General features: G+C 40.5%; 1 protein-coding gene across 5 annotated transcripts in view; it reads right to left on the bottom strand.

Moving 5' to 3' along the window:
• MAST4 (microtubule associated serine/threonine kinase family member 4) overlaps positions 1 to 17,061 on the bottom strand; it is a 354,406-nt gene that overhangs the window by 241,628 nt on the left and 95,717 nt on the right. For all 5 annotated transcript variants that reach the window (XM_064140713.1, XM_064140716.1, XM_064140714.1 and 2 more), the window contains exon 3: positions 14,402 to 14,523. In XM_064140713.1, coding sequence (XP_063996783.1) covers positions 14,402 to 14,523 — 122 coding nt within the window. The remainder of the gene's footprint in view (positions 1 to 14,401; positions 14,524 to 17,061) is intronic.

Genomic DNA, 17,061 nt, shown 5'->3' with positions numbered 1-17,061 from the left:
TGCAACATACCAATGGGCACACGATAGGTCAATTGACTTGTCCATGGATGCTATCACCCAGGTCATCTATGACTGTGACATTTGTGCTGCTATTAAGCAGGCTAAGCGAATCAAGCCCTTATGGTATGGTGAGAGATGGTCAAAGTACAAGTATGGTGAAGCCTGGCAGATTAACTACATCACTTTACCTCGATCTCGTTCTGGCAAGCAGTATGTGCTAACGATGGTAGAGGCCAGCACTGGATGGTTAGAAACCTACCCAGTTCCACATGCTACTGCACGTAACACCATTCTTGGCTTGGAGAGACAGATCATGTGGAGACATGGAACTCCAGAGAGAATCAAGTCAGACAATGGCACTCATTTCAAGAACAATGTAGTGAAAAACTGGGCCAAAGAGCATGGTATTGAGTGGATCTACCACATACCCTACTATGCACCAGCTTCAGGGAAGATTGAGCGCTACAATGGTTTGCTGAAAACCACCCTAAAAGCCATGGGGGGTGGAACTCTGAAAAACTGGGACAAACATTTAGCACAAGCTACCTGGTTGGTAAATAGTAGAGGTTCAGTAAACAGAGCAGAACCTGCACAATCAGACTTGGTCCAAACAGTAGTCAGTGATAAAGTTCCTGTTGTACATGAAAAGAATCTGTTAGGGAAAACTGTTTGGGTATTTTCACCTTCGGGTGAAGGGAAACCTGTCCGAGGGGTGGTGTCAGCTGAAGGTCCTGGTCATACCTACTGGGTAATGCAGGAGAATGGTGAAATCCAGTGTATTCCACAGAGAAGTTTAACCTTAGCTGAGAGAGTTTAAATTCAGAGTGTATAATACAAGCTGTTAGGAGTTTTCTGTTCTAGGTACCATCAGCGTCCAACACTGAAAGAATCTACAAGAGAATCTACAGTACATGAGTATGAACCCAACATCACCTGGGATTCCCTGTTCTCATCTCATCTGTGAAGAGACAAACTGTTCTGAGCTTTTGAATCACCTGCATTTAAGATAGCTGGAATGAAGTGTGAACTGAACTTGTAAATATTGCTTTAGTGTAAATATTGGTTTAGATTAGATCAGATAATTCTGAGCTATACTCTGAGTAAAGTAGACAGAGGTGGATTGTGCTAGTTTGAAACAGGCTAGAATGTTTTGGTGAGAGAAAGTAGATAATTGGCTGTGAAAGGAAAACATTGGTGATGTCTCCTTCCCTCAGTCTCGCTGAAGAAGAATGTAAACATTAGATAACACTTTCACCATTTTGACTTCTCTCTCAGGCTGGGCTTTGACTGAGCTGCATCTCCCTAACCTCACCTGCCACTCACTTGCTTCTTAACCTCTTGGCTGAGCCTCTATTCTTCCTTAAGACTGGGGTAAGGTTGAGAGGGGCAGGGGGAAGGTGCAGGGGTGGTTGAGAGCCCCTCCTGGGGACTCAGGTTTCTGGGAGGGGAGTTGTGTTTCTGCATTACTTTTTAACTTGTATATTTCTGTATATAACTGTATATACTGTAAATATCTGCTTGTACATTGTGCTAGCTGTAAATAAATAGCTTCATTTATATTCCTAGAGTCTGGCTGAGTTAGCTGGGGTACCTTCTAAAGTGTGGGGGGACGGGTAACAGCCAAACCACCCCAAGTATTTTCAAATAGCCTCCTCAAGTGTCACAATTCTGCATCTGCACACAGTACAAAACACATTGTTCATTTTACATCTATTCTGTATTCCAGAAGTAAAGCTTTTCAGGCAACGTACATTGCATGGGTTGATAGAGAACTATTCAATTTGTGTTTCCTTTCAAAATATTACACAAAAACACGTTCAGAAATGTCAGGTTGATTGGTGTATCCAAGAGAACACTCCAGATACAAGGTCCAGCATTGTGTTAGGAGAGAATTAACTATTGTTCTGACCCACTGTGTATTATTCAGAATACACATCACAAGCACGGAGAAACTAAAGATTCCTTAGCTAGAATAATTCTAATTCTCTTCCTGGAGAGCTGATAAATCTCCAGAAGTGGCAAGCCACAGGTCACAGTAGGATTGCAACAATTTCTTATATACAATGAAGTACATCTGACTGGGTTATTTATTTAAAAAATAGATTTTAAAAATATATAAACCCCCAGCTACTGATTTTCTGATAATATTAAAGTGTGTGGACAATAAACTGCTTTCTCATACTAAAGCACACTAAACTTGCCATCAGTCTCAATTACCTTCAACAGAAAGTGTAATTCATGAGGAAAGGATGCAGATTCCACAGACAGTGCACGTATGCACAAGGTTTTCATGCCACCTGCCAGAAAAAATCCTACTTGCACCAACTCATTTCTGCTTCAGCCATTCAGAGGGCTTAGGGAGGTAATAAATCCATTATGGAAATATCAGAAGAAATTAATGGTTACAGAAGCAAAGTTTATTTAAAACTTATTTTAAAAGTATCAACCTCCCTTTCAATGATAGATTTGGTTACAACAGACATTTCAACTTTTGTGTTTTTACTTTGATATCAAATATATCAAATGGAGAAGGCTGTGGATGTAATCTACCTGGACTTCAGCAAAGCCTTTGACACCATCTGCCACAACAAGCTCCTGGCAAAGTTGGGAGCTTGTGGATTGGACAGACTTATTCTAATATGGGTCAAGAACCATCTGGAAGGCCAGGCCCAGAAAGTGATGGTGAATGGTGCCACATCCAGTTGGCAGCCAGTCACTAGTGGTGTGCCTCAAGGATCAGTGCTGGGCCCAGTCCTGTTCAATATATTTACTGATGATCTGGACAAGAGGATTGAGTCCAGCATCAGTGACTTTGCAGATGACACCAAGCTAGGAGCAGGTGTTGATCGGTTGGAAGGTAGGAGAGCCCTGCAGAGGGACCTGGCCAGGCTGGATGGGTGGGCAGAGACCAATGGGATGAGATTTAAAAAGGCCAAGTGCAGGGTTCTGCACTTTGGCCACAAAAACGCCAAGCAGCGCTACAGGCTGAAAGCAGCCAGGAAGAAAGGGACCTGGGAGTACTGGTAGCCAGCAGGCTGAAGATGAGCCAGTAGTGTGCCCAGGTGGCCAAGAGAGCCAATGGCATCCTGGCCTGCATCAGGAACAGTGTGGCCAGTAGGACAAGGGAGGTTTTTCTGCCTCTGTACTCAGCACTGCTCAGGCCACACCTTGAGTCTGTGTCCAGTTGTGGGCTCCTCAATTCAAGAGAGATGTTGAGATGCTGGAACATGTCCAGGGAAGGGTGACAAAGCTGGTGAGAGGCTGAGGGCGCTGGGGTTGTTTAGCCTGGAGAAGAGGAAGCTCAGGGGTGACGTCATTGCTGTCTACAACTACCTGAAGGGAGGCTGCATCCAGGTGGGGGTTGGTCTCTTCTCCCAGGCAACCAGCAACAGAACAAGGGGACACAGTCTCAAGTTGTGGTGGGGGAGGTCTAGGCTGGATATTAGGAGGAAGTTCTTCCCAGAGAGAGTGATTGGCATTGGAATGGGCTGCCCAGGGAGGTGGTGGAGGCACCGTCCCTGGAGATGTTAAAAAAAAAGACTGGATGAGGCACTTAGTGCCATTGTCTAGTTGATTGGACAGGGATGGGTGATAGATTGGACTGGATGATCTTGGAGGTCTCTTCCAACCTGGTTGATTCTATAGTGCTTTTTACTTCAGCAAAAACCATAGATGAAAATCCAAGCAAAGTAACAAGCTTGCTATTGTTCCAAGTTCTTCATCATGATACAGTATCATAAAATAATTTTTCTTCTGAAATTACTGTCACATCATATGAGTGCAGACTCTCTGACGGATTCCTTTCCAACAAGAACCAAGAAACTGCATACATACCAAAATGTTCCTCATTTTTAAAACTGTATTTCCCTGAGGAATGCCATACAACAAACATAAAGGAGTGTTGTGGAGGCAGGAATTAATGTGTGGCCGAATCGGGAATTTTATACAAAAATAGTTATTTTATTTTCCCAAAAAAATGCCCCCAAAACTATATATACAAAGATTAATATAGTTTAATTAGCAGATTGAGTTGCATGAGAATTACCTACAGGGATACCATCAATAATCTGACTATTGTGGAAGTCAGAAGTTGGAAAAGGCTTTAGCTATTAATTAATAGCGGTTTCTTACTAATAAAGTTGAGCCAAAATAACTCACGATCAGGCTTCCTCGTGCGGTCTGTCTCTCTCTCGCTCCCTTTTCAGCGGCTGTAGGTGGACCATTAAGAGTCGTTAAGCTTCCAAAGGTGTCGATGGCTGTAGCAATCCTTTGAAGCTTTCTGTGTTCAGCTTAGGCCAGCGAGGGTGGGGAGAACTCTCAGGTGAGCACGAAGGTTCAGGCAAGGACGAAAATCCAAGGCGGGAACCCCCAAAGGCGGGAAGCCCCCAGTATTTATACCCTTGCTAGACAAAGGGCAGAGTTACCACACCTTAGGCGCGAAAGGGCACAGCCAATCCCAGCTCGATCCCAGCACGGGCACTGCACAGGGCACTCCTGGTGCGGGCAGGACCCCTTTGCTCACCCCCTTCACACCTGCGGTGCAGGCGAGGGGGGGGAACCAGGCGGGAACCCATTCAAGCCACGGAGAGAGAGGAATTTAGGGGTACACAGGACTTCCAGGAGAAGGAGTTATGCCATTTTAAACATCAAAGTTTACAGTTCCTCATATCTACTTATGTCTTGCAAAGAGCAAATAAAAACACTTCACTGAGTTGAGGCAACAGACTATTTTGGATTCTGTATATGGAAAAGGAAGCAAATGCTTTAAAAATTCTCAGGGGAAAAAAAATTACAACTACATTCTGAATAATCCCTCCTACATGGTTGTGAGCTTGGTTCTTAAGTGAAAACAGTAACAAGTAAGTTCTATTCTAACCACACTGATTAAACTTTGAGAGGTTTTAAGTTCTTTGGTTCATTTGAAATGGTTTTGAACACTGATGCATCCAGTCTCATTTATTCTGATACCCCAGTTTTCCTTTTATGATGCTGCACTCAGCACTGGTCAGACCACACCTTGAGTACTGTGTCCAGTTCTGGGGCCCTCAATTCAAGAAAGATGTTGAAGTGCTGGAACATGCCCAGAGAAGGGCAACGAAGCTGGTGAGGGGCCTGGAGCACAAATCCTATGAGGAGAGGTTGAGGGAGCTGGGCCTGTTTAGCCTGGAGAAGAGGAGGCTCAGGGGTGATTTTATTACTGTCTACAACTACCTGAAGGGGCATAGTAGCCAGATGGGGGGTGGCCTCTTCTCCCAGGCAACCAGCAATAGAAGAAGGGGACACAGTCTCAAGTTGTGCCAGGGTAGGTCTAGGCTGGATATTAGGAAGAAGTTCTTCCCAGAGAGAGTGATTTCCCATTGGAATGGGCTGCCCAGGGAGGTGGTGGAGGCACCGTCCCTGGGGGTCTTCAAGAAAAGACTGGATGAGGCACTTAGTGCCATGGTCTAGTTGATTGGATAGGGCTGGGTGCTAGGTTGGACTGGATGATCTTGGAGGTCTCTTCCAACCTGATTGATTCTATGATTCTATGATTTAACCTCAACAGTTGTAATAACACAATGCTCTCTCAACAAGATATATTAATGTACTTTCCCAAAATGATGTATAATTCTTCTTAATATATTTTGGCCGTTCCTTCCACTGTAAGACTCAAAGATTCTTACTACAGTCATTCTACTTCACAAGAGCACCCTCCTTCCTTAGTGAGCAGTGCTTCAACATTCAAATTCATTCAGAAAGTGGTTCACCTTCAACAAAGTCTTGACTCCTCATGGACCTAAGATCCATTATGGACTAGACAAACTATAGAAGTTAATAATTAAAGGGCATGTTTTACTGATCATTAGTTTTAGTATGTCCTGTATTTGATAAGAGCAGCATGTATAGCAAGCATATTAAGAAACATTTCTTCACAGTTAACAGGTTTCTGAAAATCAGCATCATGATAGGGAAGTTTCTTCAGGATATGCTTTCGCTGATCACAAAATTAATGAAATACACTGAGATCCAACTGCCCTTTAGTTGTAGGCTAGTTTTATCAGTTAAGTTGAGTTGAGGTCACTCTTTCCTCCCTTATTTACAGAAGATGATCTCATAATTTAGCTTTTATCCTTTTTCAAATAGGTACAGAGAACTATCAATCCGGTATCAGACGAGTGTATATTACCATCAAGTTATTCTGTGCCTTACAAAGCAAATCATCATTTCTTAATTTGTTTGACTATATACTGAGTATCTTCTGCTACACCATCTAACTTGGTAGTCTGCAATGATCAAGAGATTAAATGTAAGCAGAGTAACAGTTAAGCTATCTCCTGCTGATTATTACATTCTTTATTAAAGTGACAGTAGGTCAACTTGAGCACTTAGCTAGGATTCTTAATGTCCGCAATATAATGAAAGAAAATTCTTAATAGATGCAATGATTTTACTTTACTGGAACTGGATATAGACATATGCACTGCCAGAGGGCATACATACTGTGATAAAAGATATTTCCCAGCTATACTGAGGTGAAAACAGAGATGATACAAAGAAGTCACAGTCCACTGTGACAGCACAGAGAAGTCAGAATAGTATGCACAAATTGCAGTTATATTGGCCCAAGGGATGGTATGCAGGAATATGACCTGGCAAGGTAAAAAAAAAATCGATTTCCACATTCTACTGGCTTCCACAGAACAGTATAGCTTACAATAATACAACTGATTCCACTTGAAAATACAAGGAAGCCTGACTAAAACCCAGAGGAACAAATATCCAGCAGCATGTGCCAAGGCCAGACTCTGTCAGTCAACCCATTTGGAGTTTTAAGTCACTAAAACTGCATTGGCTTTTAAACTTACAACATAAGCAATTAAAGGTAGCGGTGCATCATCCAACACAAAAACAGGCTCTACAGTACATTCTCAAAATGAAAAATGCCTGCAGAACTATCCTTGCTATAGATTGTTTAATCTGTACATTTGAATGTTTAATGAAAAATCACTTTCTAATCATTTTCAAGGAGGTTTTCCTTTGCATAACAAGTGTGTGCTGATGTACACATCTTCTGTTGGTAGTCTGATTTCCAGTCTTGGAAGCAGGTGATAAAATTTGAAGTTCATGTCACTTACACAAGCTCACTTACTTTAAAGCTCTGACTTTAAAATAAATGAAACAAAGTGTAGGAAAAGCATGGTCTACACTTTTGTCTGCACTCAAGATCTGAAAGCATAGTAACAAGTTACTTGCTTGTCTGGAACTACTAGAAATCAAAGAGAAGGAACTTGCTTTCCCATCAGAGAGATCTGGATAAACTACCCCTCCTCATTTCAGTGTCTGTAATTTAGCAGCGTCATTGAACTCAGCTTGATTCTCTTTGAGAGTTATACCTATCATTAGAACTATGGGAGTACTTTAGCTTGAGGGATGAGATTACTGTTCCCACCTGTTTGCTTCCATCCTCTGCTAGATTACAATCACTTTGTAAGTACTACAGGCATGAGAAATACTCACATAGAGCAAGGAAAACCAAAACATTACTTTGCCAGTTTAAAAACATGCCCTGTCTATTCATTCAGTAGTGATCCTGCCCCAGTGTAAAACACTCAGCAAAAAAGAATGTACCTCATCAGCTTCCAAGCAAAGTCCATCATTTAATGCCAAACTTCACTAGGAAGTTCAGTTTCAGTATTTGCATTTCTGCTGACTGAAACTGCCACAGAAGAAATCAAGGGGGAAAAAAAAAATCTACAACACTCAAGATTAAGCTTCTTGACAATATATAGTTTCACTATTAAAACTCAGTGTACTGGAGCAGTACCTTAGACTCTACATCTTTTTTTGTGTGTGTGCCATAAAAGTCCACCACTGTATTTCTGAGTCTCATTTCTTATCACGGTTTTAAGCCAAGGCAAAGTCTAGTACCACCAGGTGGCTCACACGAGTGTCCCCATTATTCTTTAAGTAACGATATTCTGCAGCATGAAATGTGTTCTCAATTCTAATAAATCAAAAGCTCTTTGTGGAATACTTGGCCACCTCCAGTTCTCTATTTCATCCACCAAGAATGCACAAGAAAAGCATCAGGATTAATAAAGCCATTAGTTTTACTCAGGCAGTTTAGGAAAGAAGTCAAACATCTAAAACTCTGTCAAGCAGTTGAATCTACACATCTGTTTTAAACTCAAACGCGCAGTGACTGTTTTAAAAACAATCACATAGACAAATAGAGATAGGTTCATAGTTGCAAAACAGAGTGCCCTGTCATCAATTTCCTGCACTTGTTTGTTAGTACTAGAGCTTCATGGCTCTGAACCAGATCTACTCCAGCCATTTGCTATGTAAAAATAAAGGAGTGCTTATGCAAAGGGATGTCATTTCACTCTCTCTACTACTAACTCAGAACTAACTACTGAATTAGGACTGCAACTAAGAGTTTATTAGAAGGCAAATATAGACAAAGAAATATCAATGCAAATACATATTCAGGAGTTACTGAAATAAAACACAAGGGAGAACAACTCTGAGTTCTTAAAAGCTAGAAGCCACTGAAGCACAGAAAGCCTGCTACTCTTAACTTGGCAAATTCAGCATTTCATAGGAATACTTTTGACTTGTAAAAAAGATTCTTGGTGATTAGTCTCAGATACTGAGCTAGTTTAAATTAAAAAAAAAAAAAACAGCAATCAAATCTATATAATGCTTTATCGTTTAAATAAATTTCCTTAGTTCAGACTTGGCATTTCAGAAATATGGCTACCTGCTTGGGGGAGATTTTAGAGAGATACCCAAAATTAGCTACTTAGGCAATTTCCATTATAGCCTTTTCATGATTCTCACAAGTGCAGTCCTTGTACATTACTCATTAAGTTGATGAGTATTAAATATCTGCTCACAGAAACAATCATCCATCTCAGGCTTTGAAGACCTGATTCTTGAACAGAAGACCTAAAATTTAAAGCAACCCAAGTTTCAGATGCAGATTTCTCCTCTCTCTGAGAAGTTTATTTTAAAAATAAATTCACCAATATCTGATACTCGTTAGATAAAGGCAAATCAAACAATTAATCATTTGAAAAAAATCCTTGCAATTGCAAAATAAAACATTTATATTAATATCTTTTTTTAAAATTATGTGGTTTGCCCAAGCACAACTGATACTGCTATTGACTTATCTAACTAATTACTGTTTCTAAAGAATATATTTTATTTGTTTGCAATCATTTATAGTCTAAGCTGTAATTTCGCAGCTTCTCAGGCGACAAATGGCTGTCTTGCATCTGGGGAATAAAACACACAAAAGGGTGTTGGTGTGCTGTTTGAATACATGCAATTACTGCTAGTTACATTCTAATTAGCATAATTAGTTTTGAAACAGTTCTCATAATAACTGTCAACATTATGTCAATTTAGCCGAAGTGAATGACACAGTTAACAAAGACACTCGTTTTCAGTATTATGCTATTTAAAAAAAAGAAGCAGCAGCAAATCCTTTTCTGAAGAAGTAAAACTGCTTTTCGTAGACACTGAAGAGTTGTCTCCTTTCAGCAATTCATTTCATAAAACAGCACTTTGTGTAATTACCACCCTCCAGCTTCCCTAAGACCATTCTTACAAATTAACACTAATGAAGTGGCAATAAATTCCAAAGTAGAGAGGTTTAAAAATCCAGTCTTCTATTAGTCAGGAGAAGGCAATGATACTTTCTGGCAGTTGGTGGCGAACAAGAAGTTGGGAGGAAATTAAAGAGGTAAATAGTATGCTAAAAAACAGTGACTGTTTCTAGTTATAGCTACGCAGTGTATCCCTTCACTGCTTACTAGGAAAGGTCATAAGCCATTCATAAAGGCCAGTTTAATCCTTTCCTTAGTTTTCATAAGTTACTAGATACTGTTTACAACTAGCCAAAAATGTTCCATTATTAAATAAAAATCTACTGAGTTCACTGACATCTTTCAAATCTTAGAAACCACATGCCATTCAGAGTCTGCTTTATTTCATACCATGAACATTCATCTTCCACAATAGAAGGAACAACCAACCTATGCTCGGTACCCTCGTGCTATTTACACAACCAGTCTTGACTGAATTCAAAAGCCAAGTGTAATACAATGCACATGTTTCATTGGAGGATCCTGTTTATAGTAGTGCATTTTTATTATGTGGATATTGCAAATGACAAGTCACCATTCAGTAGACACAAAATATGCTGTATTAAAAAGCTCTCTAAACTGTGAGAAGTCTTTGCCATGCTTTTTAAATTTATATAAAGCACAAAGATTGAGAGACTCATGGTCCTTAAGCAGATTACATTTTTGTTTAGAAAAAAACAAACCAACCAACCAGGAAAAAAAAGCTAACCAAAACACCACCTCAAACAAAAGACACCCACACAACACCAAGCCCACACCATAAAGGCACCTTATATTGAAGTTTCTACTGTTTTTATCTATGCAGCTATCCAGAAAAAAGGTTGAAATCAGGGACTCCATTCAATTCATGCCACTCAAAAGTATGTTCTTGTCTATAAAATAACTAACTGCTCAGTTTCAGAATCATTATCATAAGTACATCAGTTTATTACAATTAAATAGTAAACTGAAATAATGCCATTTTTGTTACTTGCAAATATTTTCCTAAAGTTCTGCTATCAGAAATAAAAATGGACAAATCCAAACAGCAAGCAGTAATGCATTTGTACATGCTTGTGGAATGGCAGCAGGGCTGGAAGAGGAGAATTACTTTCAAGCTTAGGACACTGAATGTGGCACCATCTCTGTAACTCCCAAACCACTTCTGCACATTCAGGGGCCAGTTCATCCTATTCTGAAAGAGATGCCCAAAATCAGGCGTGATGACTGCCAACCTACAGGGCAAGGACAGTCCAGGATGATAGTGCAGTTTTAGCAGCTTCTCTGCAAAACTCAGCACTGAGACACTCAGAATTGCCCAGGAAGGCTGTGATTGCCCCCTCCCTTGAAGTGTTCAAGGCCAGGCTGGGTGAGGCCTTCAGCAACCCAGTCTAGTGGAAGGTGTCTCTGACCATGGCAGGGAGGTTGGAACTAGATGATATTTTGATATCCATTCCAACCTAAACAGTTTTATGAATCTACTAATTGCCTTCCAAGAGCACGTGTTAGTGTTCTTCACTGACTATGGAAACAAACAGATCAACACATGACCTGTGAGATCATTCTAAACAGCTCCGCACCTCAGCTCCATCTTTGTATGTAATGTTGAAGACATTCTTAATAATTTTCTTAACATTCCTCAGTCCATCTTAACACTCTCTGCAGACTCCCACTGCCTCCATGACCACCACAGAATCTTTCATGGATAGCTCAACATGGCAGAAGTAGAAGAGTAACAGAACTATCACTTAGCTACCTCCAAAATAAGAACCCCCAGCCAACCCAGTACACTGTCAACTCATCTGAAAATCAGCCTTCCTCATACACATTTTTAATCCACTTCTATGGGTCTACACAGAGATAATATTTCTTTTATAATAGCCTACCTGCCTATATTACAACAGTAAATCATGCATAGCTATTGAGCTAAATGTGCAATACCTGCAGCCCATTTTTAATCAATATTCACATCTTGCTTAAAAGTCTCACTAAACACTAGTATCTTTGAGCTTCTCACTTGTCATTTACATCTACACTGGCATGTAACTGTTAACAGTCAAGCTCATACAGCTGAGTGTCATCCCTCATCCCCAGTGATCAGTCCTAATAGAGAAACTAGTTAACAAGATAAGGACTTTTCATATTGATGAGACATTACACTAAAATAATTTCAGCTCAGACTGTGAGCAGCTATATGGAACTCTTCATACAAATCATAAGGTTGAACTCCTTCCCAAAAATAATTTAAAGTTCCCATTACTAGAATGTTAACAGTAGGCCTCCCAAATGCAACTACGTCAAAGTACAGAACCAAGGAAGCAGGGGACTGACTCCTAAGTTATGAGCCCCTTTTAAGCAAAGGCAAAAGTCTTCCAAAAGTCTGACAAGAAAAGTACTTGTCAAATGAGGCTTGAGAAGAGCTCTGTCTATGAGCCAATATGACACTAACCTCTTAGGAGGCAAGTCTTACCTGCAGTTGCAGACAAGAAATACATATTTCTGAGAAACCTCCATCTCCATCCCACGCACAGTCTGCTCAGATCAGTACAGGAGTCTCTCGCCTGCTTTTGCACCAACATAACAGAAACTGCAGTCAGGCATAGATGAAAGATGTGGAGAGACAGGCAGGCAAACATGCCATGAAAGTGAATAGGTGATGAGTGAAAGGCCCTGAATGGCTTGAATTTTTCATTCATCTATTGTTTCATGACCATTTGTCAAAATGCTGCTGAATCTTCCTCTTCCTGTAGTTTAAGCTTTACACCAAAAGAAAAGCATAGTGTTGCCAGGTGTGCACACAGAAACAAAATCAGATAGCAACACAGCACTTCTTACATGGAAGTTAGGTTGGGTCACTGGAAGGTAGTGGTTTTTTTTTTCATTTGCAAGTATAGACAAGAAGGGAAAAATGTAGTTCTGATGCAATTTAAGTTTATGTCTGTCCGTTCATCTTCTTTCCCTTTAATTTATACTATACCTAATCCAAATACTTCCTTGTCGTGGAAGGCCAAAATAGGCCTAAACATGTCCTGGCTTGCCCAGACATGTTTCTCTGTTCCCCTTCCTTTTGCTGTTGGGGGAAGCAACCATGAGAAAGGAAGGCAAAAGGTCCTGGTACCTTCCAGTCTCCTTCTCTTCTCCTAAACTTGTTTACAGGATCCCTGCACATGTCTGTGTCCTGGAAGGGACACAGATGATCCAAGAAGAACCAGGATAAGGTCAGAGTTTGTCTGCCTCTCTCCCAGGACCCTATTGGAGCCTGAGACGCCTCAACGGCTAAGAAGACATCAACAGAGCTCCTTGCAAGTATTTGGGTACTGTCTGGAAACTGTAGTTAGCACCAGGGAGTCTGGAGATACAATTTTTGTGAGTAAACACTCAAAAGCCTCTTTGCAAAACTCTGTAAACCTCTAAATCCAAGTGCCTTCTGCCTTAAGCAAAAAGGAGCTTCTCAAGTCCCTCTAGTGGGCAAGTGGTATAATTGACCATAAGACCTTTTTTCCAGTTCTAATGGTTTAATATTTGTGTTATTACTAGTTATTTCTTAAATGTTCTAGGTTCCCTGTTCTCATATATGTAATAGTTTTCATGACTGTTGCAAAGAATCTAATATTTAAAACATTGTGTGAGGGGCAAGAGTTCTGAATATCAAAATTAATAAACTATATTAACTTTGAAAAATAAACCTCATGCCTTACCACCATAACATTCCTTCACAATTAATTGCTTCTTCTAGCAAACTAGAAGGGAAAAAAAAAAACAACATACTACATCTGTTCCTGGAAAATATTATGGCTTAAAGCACAGAACTTCCAATAGAACCAAATATTTTCAATTAACATGGAGCCAAATAAACCACAGCCATAGGAAGTGTCACAAAACAATTAAGACCACCACTAAGCAGAAACCATGATTACATTTGTAAGTGCAGGTCAGTTGCACTTGAAGTTAAACACCATTTCAGATCAGTTCATGCAGAATCCAGACATCTACATACCAATATATGAAAAACCATCAGGGTGCTGTCTATCATAGAGCCTTCCTTAACCTGATCGCTGTGTGAAAGAAAAAACAAGTTTCCCCTAGAAAGCAGGTGTGGATCAGCAAAGACTTACTACCAAGCCATAAGGCAGAAAAATGTTAAAACATTTCTATACAACATGAAAAATATTCATTAAAGCAATTCTTTGAAGTATAATATAGGAGATCCCAAATTAAATCACAACACTTCTTAAGATCTTAATATACAGAAGCATAAAGGAACACAAAAGATGTTGGGGGGGGAAGGTGGGGAGAAGCTGAAAGTTCAAATGTGTGAGGCATCTCTTCCCTTTTCTCATCCCTTATTTTATCCAAAAGGCTTAATTAAGCTCATGCCCCTCACACTCGTGTTCTCTTGAGGACACAGAAAATGGAAACAGACATTGGTAGAAATTCTATTGTTTTCTCAAACAGCATGCCTTTCTGTTGTTATTTTCTTTGTAAGGTGTTTGCTTTCTTTAGGAAAGAAACCATTTAAATGCAAACTGTTAAAGCAACATTCAGAGCAGACTTCATCCAAAATCCAGTAACGCAATTAAGAGTTAATGCTACTACAAATGTTACTCAGCTGTACTGAACGTGTTAAGTAATGTTCCACTCAGGAATGTACTAGGTACTTTAAAGAAGCAGGTTAAGGAGGAGAGGTTGGTCTGGAAATAAACACTGGTTTTATCACCAGCCTCCCACCAATACTGAAATGCAACTCATTCTTTCATGCACTCCTATCTTTGAAAAAGATTACTCACCAAACCAGCAGTAAGTGAAGGTGCTGACTGCCCAAGTACTTGGTAACGCATGCGAACAAGATTAGAGGATTCTGCAGATTGCCACAGCTGCTGCCCAGGTGCAGTGGGAAGCAGATACTTGCCTGTCAAGGAAGAGTGTGTTAAAACATTAGATGTTGTAGACAGGGCAAAGCAACAGACGTAGTTTACTACAGATAATCTCTTACTATTCTAAAACATTTGCTTCACTCAGTGTTAACACTTATCAGAGAGGATCCCTTCTAGCCCTTCACATCACCTTTCAACAAGCTACACTTCGTAGGCAAATTCACTTTTCAGTTTTATCACAACTGAAACCTTTTCCTATCTGGAGGCATTTCCATTCTGAAGGCCAGCCAGAAGTAAAACAGGAATTTATTAATTAAGATAAACAAATGCCATTACCTGCCCCTTGAAAAGATAAAACAAGACTATGATAAAATAAGGCTATGCTACTGTATACCCCTTGAAGCATAAAGCACAACCCCAGGTTTACTGGAATGAGGCACTTACTATGTAGATAACGGTTACACCACTCTGAGTAGGAACTCTTCTGCTTCTGTTCCAAAACTACTTATGATCTATCTAACAAATATCACTGGGTTCCTAAGTGAGTATCTTTATCCAGCATACCAAGTAAGGGGAGATCACCAAGGCACAGGCCAGCCATTCCTCAGAAACACACTGGGCTGGAGCAGCTGACATAATCCTTGTGATAGTTGTGCTCACCTCCTTGCTGTTATTTCACTGTGGCCAGGCAAGCTCAGGCCCAGTGCAATAGAAGGCCAGACCCCTGATTAAAACACTGCACTCACTCTGGACCACGTGCCCACAGATACTCATTAGGCAGGAAGCATCCCTGGCTCAGGAAGCTACTAAGCTGCAAATGAACAACAGGGAGAATATTCAGGGAGTTTTATTAATGGGGCTAGCATGTAATGATCCTGTTCCATTTTGCTTACTTTCAGCCACTCTCAGGAAACAGGACAAGGGGCTATGTACTGGACTTAGCAAATACATCCACATCAAGTTCTTAGTTATCTCTGAAAACTATGAAAAAGTAAGACAACCACACTACTAAAGCACCTAACTTTTCCTAGAAGAACTAATTGATGCAAAGTGACTTTTTTTAAATTAAAACTGCATTCAAAAACAATGTGAGGTTTTGATCAAAGAGCTGAAATTAAAACCACATGCACTCATATTTTCTTTCTCCAATTTACTAATTCCCACCTCATTAATCTTGTCACCTCAGAGAACTACTGAGCACAGCCACTGACACATGATTTGCACCCTTGGTCAATGGGCACAGGTTTGACAGAAAATAAAAGGCCTCAGCCTCATAACCTCATTTTTAACAGCAGTAACACAGGGTTGCTGATGACTATCTTGGGAGCTAAAGAGTTCCCAAATAGCAGCACAGAACTGGCATTTTAATGTTTCCCAACTAGTCTACAAAATGTGCTGTTACTTGTTATACTGATAAAGTGGAATCCATAGACATTTTTCACCAAATTTGCTAACAGCTTGGCTGAGACTAGAAGTAAAATATACAACAAAGATGTGGTTTCTTGTCTAATTATCCAGAATAACATTTTCCAGACTGGAAAAAATTATTTCATTTCCCATCTGCTCTCTCTGCCTGTTCCTATCAAATTCTGGTTATGTTTTCACATAGGCCGCTACCATCTTCAACTAGAAGGATGCCATAATATGCTTAAGACATTTCTGATATCCCATTGATGTCAACCCTAGAACAGACCAGTTACAGTTCACAGAATCAACCAGGTTGTAAAAGACCTCTAAGATCATCAAGTCCAACCTATCACCTAACCCTTTGAATTAACTAAACCATGGCCTCCTTTTAAACACCTCCAGGGACGGTGACTCCACCACCTCCCCAGGCAGCCCATTCCAATGGCAAATCACTCTCTCTGTGAAGAATTTCTTCCTAATGTCCAGCCTAAACCTGCCCTGGCATAGTTTGAGACTGTGTCTTCTTGTTCTGTCACTGGGTGGCTGGGAGAAGAGACCAGCCCCACCTGGCTACAACCTGCTTTCAGGTAGTTGTAGAGAGCAATATGGTTTCCCCTGAGCCTCCTCTTCTCCAGGCTGAACAACCCCAGCTCCCTCAGCTGCAACTCATAGAACTTGTGCCCCAGCCCCCTTACCAGCCTTGTTGCCCTTCTCTGGACACGTTCAAGCACCTCAACATCTTTCTTAAATTGAAGGGCACAGAACTGGACACAGTACTCAAGGTGTGGCCTAACCAGTGCTGAGTTTATATTTGTTAACTTGAAAGGTTAATTTCCTTTCATCTGGGCAAGAAAAACAGAATTTAAAAGAGAGTGGGAAAAGGTAAGTTATACACATCTCACATTTAAATAGGTATGAGTTATTTCTTTAATGTTTTCCACATCAAAAGAGGTTTATGCATGTTTTTTACTTGCCTTTTCACTCTGCTCCTGAGAGGCAATGGTAAGATGAGGTTCTCCAGGTAAAATCAGATTGGATGAGGCACTCAGTGCGATGGTCTAGTTGACTGGCTAGGGCTGGGGGATAGGTTGGACTGGAGGTCTCTTCCAACCTGGTTAATTCTATGATTCTATGATTTCCTAGTGCTGGGTCCCCAGTTGCAAAAG

This window comes from Pogoniulus pusillus, chromosome Z, assembly GCF_015220805.1.
Source record: "Pogoniulus pusillus isolate bPogPus1 chromosome Z, bPogPus1.pri, whole genome shotgun sequence".
Lineage (NCBI taxonomy): Eukaryota > Metazoa > Chordata > Aves > Piciformes > Lybiidae > Pogoniulus > Pogoniulus pusillus.
The sequence above is the reverse complement of the archived record's forward strand: the minus strand, read 5'-3'. Positions and strand labels throughout refer to the sequence as shown.